Source organism: Phocoena phocoena, chromosome 3 (assembly GCF_963924675.1).
Source record: "Phocoena phocoena chromosome 3, mPhoPho1.1, whole genome shotgun sequence".
Classification (NCBI taxonomy): Eukaryota; Metazoa; Chordata; class Mammalia; order Artiodactyla; family Phocoenidae; genus Phocoena; species Phocoena phocoena.
The window spans coordinates 172,478,182-172,489,394 of record NC_089221.1 but is presented as its reverse complement, the minus strand read 5'-3'; the positions used below and the strand labels follow the sequence as shown (position 1 = coordinate 172,489,394).

Here is an 11,213-nt window from a genome sequence, read left to right as displayed (position 1 = left end):
CTAGGAAAAGATATGAATGGCCTGGGTGGCAGGTGTGCGGCAGGCTGGGCACTCGGGGTCGCTCTTGCCGCAGATGCGGACGGCGCAGTCCATGCAGAAGAGGTTGTGGCCGCAGGGCACCAGCGCGGCCATCACCTCACCCTCTGCACACACAACGCACTCCCGCGCCACGGCCGCGGAGGCGGAGGCGGGGGCGTTGGGGGCCGGGGCCGCCTGGGGCTTGCGGCCACTCTCCGAGGCGCTCGAGTCCAGCGCGGGGCACGAGGAGGCCGAGGAGCTGCCGGGCAGCGAAGTGGCCGTGGAGAAGCTGGCGCTGCTCGAGAAGGATGCCAGGGAGCCCTGCGGGGGCCGCCAGGGCAGGGCGCCCACCGGGTCGGGTGCAGCGCGGCGGGCCAGCGGGAGCTCCAGGCTCAGGCCGCCGGGCTCGGGCAGCGTGGGCGAGTGTCGCGGTGTGCCAGCCCCGCTGCTGCGCCGGGCGCCCGGGGCGGGCGGCGCGGGGGCCCCGTTGACGGCGGCGCAGCCGCTGAAGGCGGGCAGGGGCGGGGCCCGCTCAAAGGGCGCCCAGATGGTGGCCGCGGTGGGCACGGTCAGGTCCAGCGCCAAGAAGTCGAAGCCGAAGTCGCAGTCCTCGGGGGCGGGTGGCCCCGCGGGGGCCCCCGGACCGTCCCCACCGAAGGTGAAGCCTCCGTTGCCCGAGGTGCCGTAGGGGCTGGTGGGGTCCGCGTCCGGCACCGGGATGGTCGGCCCCCCTCGGCCGCCCGCATAGAAGGCCTCGGGGCCCCCCGGGGTGCCCAGAGCAGCGTCCCCCCGGAGGCTGGCCGTGGGCGCGGGGGGCCGGCGGCCCGGGTTGGGGGCCTTGGCCCAGAGGCCCGCGGCTGCCCCGAGCAGGTCCAGGCAGACGTCGGTGCCGTTGGAGTGGAAGTCGCTGTCGGGGCCAGTGTCAGTGAAGGCTCCCGTGCGCAGCGTGATGTGGGCCTCGATCTCCTCGCGCGCCCGGTCCACGTTCTCGGGCATGCCCGTCACAGCAAACACCGGCTCCTTGTCGCGCCCGGGCGTCACGATGTACGTGTGCGTCCGTTGCTGGATGCGCTTGATGGTGGCGCCCTTGGGGCCCACCACCAGCCCCACCACGCGGTAGGGCACGCGCACCTGGATGGTGGTCTGTCCCGGCAGGTTGGGCGGGCCCTGCGCGGTACCGGGCAGCCCGCCTGCCTTGCTGCGCGTGGCGCGGATCACGGAGAAGTGCTCGGCGGCCGACAGGATCTCACGCTTGGCCATCTCCACGTCCTCTTTGCGGCCGGTCACGATAAAGACCGGCTCCTCCCCACGCACCGGTGTCTTGATGTACGTGTTCGTCTTGGCGCGCAGAGCCTTGATCTTGCACCCTGTGGTGGGGGAGGGGGAGACACAGTGAGGGCAGGGACCCCTCCCCAGGACAGCCCCTCCTGGGCAGCAGCTGCAGGGGCCAGCCAGTGCGCTGGGTTAGGAGGCCCCACCTTCGGGCTGTGATCTCAGGCACTCGGCGTCCCTCCCTCCAACCTTGGGCGTCAGTGTCCACTCTGGTCCTGCAACCCCTGGCTCTGTAACAGGGGGATTGTCCCAAAGGCAAGGAGGGACCCTGTTTTAGGTTGAAAGGCGTCCCCCCAAATCCATGTCCACCTGGAATGTCAGAATGTGACCTTATTTGGAAATAACGTCTTTGCAGATGTAATTAGTTAGGGTGAGGGCATGCTGGATTAGGGCGGCCCTGAATCCAAAGACCAGTGTCACTATAGAGGAGGGACATGTAAAGACACAAGAGAAGATGGCCCTGTGAAGACGGAGCCCAGGGTTGGAGTGAGACAGACACAAGCCCAGGAACGCCAAGGCCTGTCAGTACCACCAGAAGCCCGGGGAGAGGCTGGAACAGGTTCTCCCCTGGAGGGAGCATGGTCCTGCCCACACCCTGATTTCCACCTTGCAGAACTGTGAGGGTTCATTTCTATAGTTTCAAGCCATCCAGTTCATTTTACCAGATCTAGGACACTAATGCAGACCCTCCAACACCAACTCCCTGACAGGAGGGGAAACTGAGGCTCGGATTGTGGAAATGGCCTACGAATTCTTCCTGACCATGTGACCCTCCCCCAAGAGCAGATCCTGGGCCCCATATCAGGACGCCTCCAAAGGCCCTCAGTGGTCCCAGCCTCTGAGGGGAAGCTCGGGGACACGACCTTGTGGCTTCATCTTTGCTGCCTGGGCTGGGCTGGGCTAGGGGGCTGACCCTGCGGAAGGGGGCCAGGGTGGCCGTTGGGGAGAGGGTCAGTCGAGCAGGTTCTTTGACTGGGTGCCTCTCCCACCACCTAGGCGGCCCTCCTGAGGTCGACTGGAAGCTGCCCCTGAGACATCTAAACACCAGGCGTGGCTGGCCCGGGGCCCTGACACCCACCCCCCCACCCAGGGGCCTTCTGACACATCTTGAGTCCGGACCCAGGAGTCTGGGAGGACCCCCCACCCCCAAGTTCTGGGGACGCCAGAGGGACACAGGGATATTGTTGCAGTGCAAACAGAGGGCGGCATTGAGCGGTATAACAGCGTGGCTAACTTCTCAGCGAGGGAAAATACAAAGTTAGCGGGACGAGCCGTCTGCCTGCAGCCAAGGAAGTCAGAGACACGGGGCCTGGGCGGGGGGCAGCCTCACCCCCAGCACAAAGAGGTGAGGAGGCAAAGAGGGCAGGAGCCCCCCATCCATGGCTGAATAAAAGGGGGCCAGCTGAGTGGGGGTCTGAAATCTCCCAGGGAGACACTGCTTTCCTCCCATCTCCCGGCCTCGCGTCCTGGCCCCCAGCCATCCCCACTGCACCCGGTGTCCTCCCCGTCGGTGGCTGCTGACCTGGGCTGCCTCCACTCCTGCCTGGATGGTCTCCTCCCCACTTGGCTGGGGAGGCCCCTCCTGCAGTTCCCCTGCGCCTGACCTTTCCCATTTGTCACGTCATCCTCACTGCTGCACCCCACCGTCCTCTCCCTTCTCTGCATCACATCACAGCCCGGCACCCTCTCTTCCAGGAAACCCGCTCTGACTATGCTGGGCCAGGCCCCAGCACACACTTCTCAGAGTTTCTCCTCACACCCTAAGTCTGACTTTCTGGACTCCCCGAGGCTGGGGGACTGTGTTGTAAGGGCCGGCAGACTGGGACTGCCCTGGGCACTCAAGGGACCATCCATGCCTCAGTTTCCTCACCTGCCAAAGGAGGGCAGAAACACACCCAGCCTCACAGGTTTGGGGCAGGACCCGACCGGCCACAGACTGGAGAGTGGCCCCAGACCGGTGCCTGTCCTCATGGGGGAGCCTCGGTGGGGAAGGGACCCCTGGGCAGGTCAGGGCTGGGGAAGGACCCTGCAGCTTCCCGCTTGCCGGCCCCCATCCTGCTCTGACCCAGAGAGCAGCCTTGGATGGAGGCCTCAGTGGCCAAGTAGAGCCCAATTAACCATCTAGACTTCAGCTGTGACATCCACTATCCCCCAAACCCCACCCACGCTAAGACCCTGAGAGGTGGCAGAGCTTGGCGGGGCGGGGGGGGGGAGTGGAACTGCACAAGGCAGGAAATTGGGTTTCCAGGAGTGACCCTTGGGGCTACCGCCAACTGGTGGGTGCAGCAGAAATGCAGCTTCCCGGGCCCTGCCCCAGGATTCCAACTCAGATAACCGGGGAAGGTGGCTGACTGCCCCAGGCCCCAGCAGGCCCCACCCTGTGGCAGCCGAACCCTCCTCAAGAGGGGCAGGGCCAAGGGTCCCCACGGGGGGCCTAGATGCAGGCAGCCCTGCTTCCCATTGCTCGTGACCCTGTACTGGGGTCCAGGCACCCCTGCACTGGGCATTCAGGGAACCAGGCCACACGGGCTCTGCTCCAAAGGAGCCCACGTGGTGACCACAGGCCACACTTATCAAGGGAACCTCAAGGCCGTGTGCGGGGAGCTGAAGGGCCGCCCTGGGGAGGAGGCTGCGTGCCCGGGGAGCACCGCTGGCTAAGGGGACAGCAGGGACAGAGTTCCAGCAGGCCAGGGCTGGGACAAGTCAGCCCGATATACTGCCACTCCCAACACAGCAGGGTGCTGTCCCCAGGGCGGGGCTGAGTCACAGTACGGTGTCTGGGGGCAAAGCTGGCTCACCTGTGAAACAGGGCCAGGGAAAGCCCCGTGCAGGCACGGAAGGGTGTGACCTGCCACCCGGGGGCCCCGTTCTTCCTACGCCCCCCAGTGGGTAGGTAAGAACGTCAAGGCAGGGGCCCCCGACAGGCCTGCAGCGTCCCACAGGGGTGGGGCCCCGCACAAGGGAGAGAACAGCGAGCGAGGGATGATGGAAGGGACCCTGGCTGGCTGGCAGGTCACTCGCTCCCGACCGTGAGCCGAGTGTGCTGCAGACCCAGGCCTGGCTCTGAAGACCCAACCCCGGCCACCCCACCCACGGCCATTCTGCCAACTGGGGCAAAGGCAGCAAGGCGGGGGGCGCAGGGGAGGGTCTCAGAAGGAACTGGGCGCCAGCCCCCTGACATTTGATGACCAGCTGGGGTGACAGGCTCTCCACCGCCCCTTCTGAGTTTCCACTTTTCCTGTTTGTGGAAGGGGGCCACCTCCCCACCACCCCCAACCCTGGAGCTTTGGAAGGTGGAAGGTTCTCTCCTGACTCACCCCTGCTCCCTGCAGGGCAGGAAGAGCCAGGAGACTAGGGCTCATATCTGGGCCCTGCCGACCAGCTCTGGCGGCACCTCCGCTCCTGCAGCCTCTCCCTCCCCGTCTGTGCCCCGAGGCTGCAGGATCCTCTCTGGGGGACACCTCAGGGCAGGTTGAGGCTGCCTCTCAGTGGGTCCAGGGCACCTTCTGGGCCCCTCGGCCTCCGAGAGGAGAGAGCAACGCAGGGGCTATAATCTCCTGCCTGTGCCCAGAAGGTGCATGGACCCATTTCAGGGCTGAGAAAACCAAGGCTCACAGAGCAGCAAGGGGGTGTCCAGGAAAGGGCGAGCCCGGGTCTGTGGCTCTCGTCAGCACAGGAGGTCGGGCAGGTGAACCTCCTGACCCTGCACTCCAGAGAAGGGGGTGGCCGTGGGCCTGGGGTCAGACAGAAAATAATAAGTTCAGGGTAGGCCGTGCCCCTTGCCCTAGGGACAGCAGGGGACAGGTTCCACGTCCAGGGACACACAGGGTGGACAGCGGGGTGGGTAACCGGAGGAAGAGCACAGAGTCCTCCAGGCTGTGCTTGAGAACTGGTGGCAGAAACTGGGAGCCACAGATGCTTCTAGAGTAGGGAGACACAAGGGCTGCTGCAGTTGCCAACCTGTCCTGGCATTCGTACTCTCCTCCCTGGTGCCCTGCACCCCACTCATGGGGTGGCTACAGTGTGCCGGCCCGGTGCTGGGATAAGAACCAGCAACTGGCTTGAGAATCCCCAAGACAAGGGAGCTGCTCTCCCCCCTGCCACAGAGAGGGGATCTTGTGCTCAGAGTCACAGGGCCACCCTAGTCTGCAGGGAGAGCTGTCAGGGCCCAGGGACCCCCAGAGCCTGCCTTGCTGTCTGCCATCCGCAGGAACCCAGGCTGATACCCTGGGTACCAGCGGGTACCAGAGGGACACGCGGTACCAGTGGTCAGTGTGGAGCCTGGCGACCCAGCCACCAGACTGCTCAGCATGTAGGCCAGGGATCGGTGCCCCCTGCTTGCGGCCCGCACCCCCGGGGGGCCGACACGCGCATTCACATGGGACTTGTCCTCAGGCTCCACCACCAGGTGGATCAGTCTCGTGACCTCGGGTGACAGCCCCCAGCCTCAGTCTCCACAGGCTCCTGGACACTCAGCTGGGAAGCAGCTGTCTTGTTACAGGTCCCAGTGAGGTTACTGGGGACAGGGGCGGCAGAAGGTGATGACCTGAATAGGAAGGAGGCAACTGGGTGGCAGAGGGGAAACGTCCGGTCGTGGTCTCGTGGTGCCTGCCGGTAGCCGCAGGGCCCAGAGAACGGTTTACGGGTCCCCCTCCCCCCGGCTCCCATTCCTAACAGCGGGTCCCCGGGCCCAGCACCACGCCTGGTCCTCCTTGTGTCCACACATGGGGAGGACAAATGAATGACTGAACGTACCTGGGCCCGAAGCCAGAGGGCTTGCTACCCCCTGGCCCCACCCACCCAGAACTAGTAGAGAGCGGTGTCCAAGGCATCCCTGCGGTCCTCTGCTCGTGGCACTTAGGACGACAGGTCACCTTGAGACTCAAGCCTCTCAACACCCTTCTCTAGCTCCTGTTACTGAGGGTCCAGAGGCAGGGACCCCTAGCCCCACCTCAAGCCCCGCCCAGGCCCCACCCCAAGTTCTAGAACCTGGCTGTGCAGCAGGGAGCCCGGAGGTGCGGGCAGGAAGGCAAGAAAGTTGAGGCTGGTGGGCAGGCAGCTAACAGGGTGGGTGGGTGTGTGCTGGGCCGGGCACTGCCCACCACCCTCCAGCCCGCCCGCCCCGCAGCTCCAGGGCCAATGAGCGGCCGCCGGCCTGATGTCACCCTGCAAATCTCAGCCTGGCTCTCTAACAAAGAGAACAATGGGGCAGCCACAGGGACACTCCGACAATGCCGCTCCGGGACCCGCACACCCTGGGTCTGTTGCTGGCCACCTGGCCAGGGGAGGGCTGTGGGGCAGGACCCCAAAAGTGGCTTTTACGGGGGGGGTCCTTGTGCATCCCCCAAATCCCTGACTGGGGGCGGAGAGCCCGGTAGGGATCCTCTCTCATCCTGTCCTGCTCCCCATCCCCAGCAGGGTGCCCAGGCTGGCAAGTCTCGATGCACCCTCTCTGTGCCGCCAAACTTATCTCGACACTGCCGGAGCGCCCGCGCCCCTAGCCCCAGCGACCCCCCAAACCCGAGCGAACCCGCCCCGTGCCAGTTTTGGGTGTGGAGCGGGCACTGCCCAGCCCGGCCCCCTTATCCCCGGGATGCCACCAGTGGCGGCCCAGGGCCCGGGCAGTGAGCTGCACGCAGGGGCCTTTCCCGGCTGCAGGCGCCCAGACAAAGGCGGCAGCGGGGCCGGAACGCCGAGGGGAGGAGCGCGGGCTGCGCCCAACTTTCTCCCGCGGCCAGCGGCAGGACAAAGGCACACAGGCGGCCACCGAGGCCCGAGCCCACGCGGGGCGTGGCCGGGGTCTGGTGTCCAGCCGCGGGCTGGGCTGGGTGGCCCCTCCTGGGGCGAGCCGCGAGGGGACCCCCGGGGAGGCGCCCCCGACGGCGGCCACTCACCCTGGCGACCCACGATCTCGGCGACGTGCTCGGAGCTGGGCACGGGCACGCACTCGGTCATGTTCACGCTCTTCTTGCGGCTGCCGATCACGCTCATCTGCTCGGCCAGCAGCGTCGGGGGACCCAGGGCCGCGGGGTGGGGCGCGAAGCCCGCGAACACGTCGGGCGGCGATGGCCGAGGCGGCGGCGGGGGGCTCACGTCGGGCTCCAGCAGCGGCAGCGGGCCGGGGGCCACGGCCACCCCGGGCGCGCCCGCCTCGGGCCCGTCGGGGGGCGCGGGCTCCGCCGCGGCCCCGCAGTCTGCGCCTCGCGCCGCCGCCACCGCTCCGTCCCCGCCGCCCGCGGCCGCCCCCTCCTCGTCCTGGTCGCCCGCGCCCCCCAGACCGAGCCCTGAGAGCTGGTCCAGGGCCAAGCGCAGCGCGGCGGCCGCGTCGTCGGGCTCGGGCGGCGGCCGGGGCGCAGGCGCGGCCTCCTCGGCGCCCTCGGGCGGGGGCGGCGGCGGCGGCGGCGGGGGGCCCGGGCTGGGGTCCCCCCCGGCCGCCGCCCCGGGTCCGCCGCTGCGCTTGCCCCCGCCGCCGTCGGGCTGTCCGGTGGAGCTAGGCATGGCGGCGCTAGCGCTCCGGCCCGCGCTCCCGCCTCTCGGCCGCCGGCCGCCCCCGCCGCCGCCGCCCGCGCCGCCGCCCTCCGCCTCTGGGAGCTCGGCCGCCGGCCGCCGGCATCCAGCGGCGGGGCGGGGCGGCGGCGGGGCTGCTCGGGCGCGGGCGGCGGCGGCGCGGCGCGGCTCGGCTTGCTTCTAGGCGGCGGCGGTGTCGGCTCCTCGGCGGCGGCGGCGGCGGCGGCGCGGACGCTCCTTCCCTCCGCCCTCCCGCCGCCTCCCTCCGGCCGCCGGCCGCCCCGCCCCGGCCCCGCCCCCGTGACGCGGCTGCCGCCAACAATGGGGCGCCGGGCAGGGCGCACGCGCGGGACGGGAGGGGCGGTCACGTGGCGCGGCCACCCCCCGCCACGGGCTTTGGGGCGGGCCGGGCGCTGTGGCACGTGCGGGCGCGGCCGCAGGTAGGTGCCCGAGGCGGCCCGGGCCCTGGGGGCGCGAAGGCGCCCCGCCCCAGTCCTTGCCTCTGGGCCGGTGTCCCTCCCCCGAGGCCCCTAGGGCCAGGGCTGGCCTCCAGGCTCCGCCCCCCTTCCCCCGCGCGATCCCCGCACGCACCTGGCCCCTAGGGCCCCCCCCGAGAGGTCTCGGGCACCCACATCCCCCATCCCGGGAGAGTGCCCCGAGCCGAGATCGCGCCACGTGGTGGTGCTTCCCGGCTTGGGCTGGTTTCTACCCGCCAGAGCCCTCGGACGTGAGCACCGCCCTCTAATGCTCAGAGAGCAGCCTAGCGTGCCCACGCCTAAAGCCAACCTGTCCCGGTGGCCCTTCCTCCAGCGGCCTTTCAGGGCCTTCTTTTTTCCTTTGGGGCGAAGGAGCCGTCCGGTTTCCCCCTGTGGGATTTCTTTTGGTGAATGGATGGGCTGGGATCTACCCCACCCAGGTTGTCCTACCGGGTCCCGCAGGGGACCCGGGGCCTAGTCCCTGCTTGGCTGCGGGACCTCAGGCCAATTGCATGGGCTCTTTGGGTGAGAGAGGGGGCAGCCCGCCCCTTTTGTCCAGCACTGACCTCTCACCTGGTCCACTGCCATCCTCACCCGACCTGGGTACCTGCCCCCCACCCCATGGAGTCCTTCGGCCACAGCTGTCCACGACTGGATGGCCCAGAGTTCGTCACCTCTCTTCACGAACTCTGTCTTCCCTGGCAGGTGCCCCCCCCCTCTTAAGGAACCCCAGTTCCTCTCTTAAGGTCTTGGACTTCTCTTTTGTGTGCTTGAATGCTCGCTCGGAAGTATTAATTACTTCATTATAACTCATGTTCAGGGACTTCCCTGGTGGCGAAGTGGTTAAGAATCCGCCTGCCAATGCAGGGGACACCGATTCCAGCCCTGGTGGGGAAAGATCCCACATGCCGCAGAGCAACTAAGCCGGTTTGCCACAACTACTGAGCCTGCGAGCCACAACTACTGAGCCCCTGCGCCTAGAGCCTGTGCTCTGAAACAGGAGAAGCCACTGCAATGAGAAGACCACGCACTGCAACGAAGAGTAGCTCCCGCTTGCTGCAACTAGAGAAAGCCTGCGCGCAGCAATGAAGACCCAAGGCAGCCAAAAATAAATTTCTTAAAAAAAAAACAAAAAACAGGAGGAAGGGGAGAAGCATCATAAATAACTTTTTTGAGACACGGAGGAAAATGCCAGAAGCCACCAAAACTGCTGAAAGGGGGTCTGGTCCGGGGAGCATGGGGCTGGGCATGGCTATTTTCCATGATGGGGATTTTAGTGATTTTTTTTTTTTTAGCTACACATATGTTAGTTTTTAAACGTGTTGAGGCAACAATGTGATGAAAACACCACGGCCAGTGAGGCTCAGTGGGGGCCTGGGTCTGAGCTCCGCTGCTGAGTGCCCCTCCAGCACTGCCCAAGGCGGGGTGGCAGTGGTGCCTCATCCAAGGTCATGTTTTGAGAGAATAGTCAAGGAAAAGAACTTTGTTGCCAAGGAATATAAAACCACAAAACTGCCTTCCCTGCACCATTTCCACGTTCAGTCTTCCCCCTCCAGTTATTAAAATGTGCTTGTGGCAGTTGATTTTGGAGTGGGCTCATGGTTACTTTTGTGAATTGAGTTGGGTTTGAAATAAAATTTACATGCAACGAAAGGCACCTGCTTTCACTGCCCTGTGCATAAGCTCTTCCTGCCCAGATGAGCGGCTGCAGGACCCAGTTGGCTCTCCCCTCTCTGTTGGTCACCTGGAGCAGTTTTGCCTCCTCTGGGGCTTCACGTAAACAGAATCTTTTTTTTTTTCCCCCTTTTTGTCTGTACCGCGGCACATGGAATGTCCCTGACCTGGGATCGAACCTGTGCCCCCTGCAGTAGAAGCTCGGAGTCCTAACCACTGGACCGCCAGGAAGTCCAGGGAATCGCTTTGTACTCCCTCGTGGGGCGAGTTTTTTGCACTCGGCCTAAGTTAATTTTTGTCATTTTTTAAAGACTCGCGGCCAGGCAGCTGTGCATCCAGGCTCCTTCATGGGCCCGTGTGGGCTGCCTGCTCTCCCCAAGGCTGCCAGGGACCCTCTGTCTCCCGCGAAGCTGGTTCCCCACACCTCTAGGGCCGGCCAGGATCTGTGCACAGACGTCAGGTTCCCTGAACCCCTGATATATATATATAATTTTTTGATAATTTAGTTTTGGCTGAGTTGCGTCTTCGTTGCTGTGCGCGGGGTTTCTCTAGTTGCGGTGCGCGGTCTTCTCATTGCAGGGGCTTCTCTTGTTGTGAACCACGGGCTCTAGGTGCACGGGCTTCAGTAGTTGTGGCTCGCAGGCTCTGTAGTTGTGGCACACAGACTTAGCTGCTCTGCGGCATGTGGGATCTTCCCGGACCAGGGCTTGAACCCGTGTCCTCTGCACTGGCAGGCGGATTCTTAACCACTGCGCCACCAGGGAAGCCCCCTGATATTTATTTTTAAAATTTGAGATATAATGTACACATATTAAGGTGCACCCTTTAAAAGTACACAATTCAGTGGTTTTTTTTAGTAAATTAAAGAGTTGTGCAGTCATTACCACCATCAATTCTAGAACATTATCAGGAATTCCCTGGTGGTCCAGTGATTAGGACTTGGCACTTTCACTGCTGAGGGCCTGGGTTCAATCCCTGGCTGGGGAAATAAGATACATCCCGCAAGCTGGGCGGCGTGGCCAAAACAAAAAAATGATCATCGGCCAGAAAATGAAACCCCTTACACTTGCGCCATTACCCCCAAGCCCCCTACAGTCCCAGCCCTGGCAACCACTCGTCTACGGATTTACCTTCTGACATTTCACATGCACGGAATCAGACACTGTGGCCACAGCAGTCAGGGTTCTCCAGAGAAACAGAGCATAG

The 11,213-nt window shown here is 64.8% G+C and overlaps 1 protein-coding gene across 1 annotated transcript; it reads right to left on the bottom strand.

The window, feature by feature from the left end:
- Nucleotides 1–7,848, bottom strand: MEX3D (mex-3 RNA binding family member D). The gene is made up of 2 exons (XM_065875140.1): nucleotides 7,245–7,848; nucleotides 1–1,385 (listed from the first exon to the last, which is right to left on the bottom strand). The coding sequence occupies exons 1-2, from the start codon at nucleotides 7,846–7,848 to the stop codon at nucleotides 1–3; spliced, it is 1,989 nt and encodes a 662-aa protein (XP_065731212.1).
- Between the last annotated feature and the right edge of the window lie 3,365 nt (nucleotides 7,849–11,213).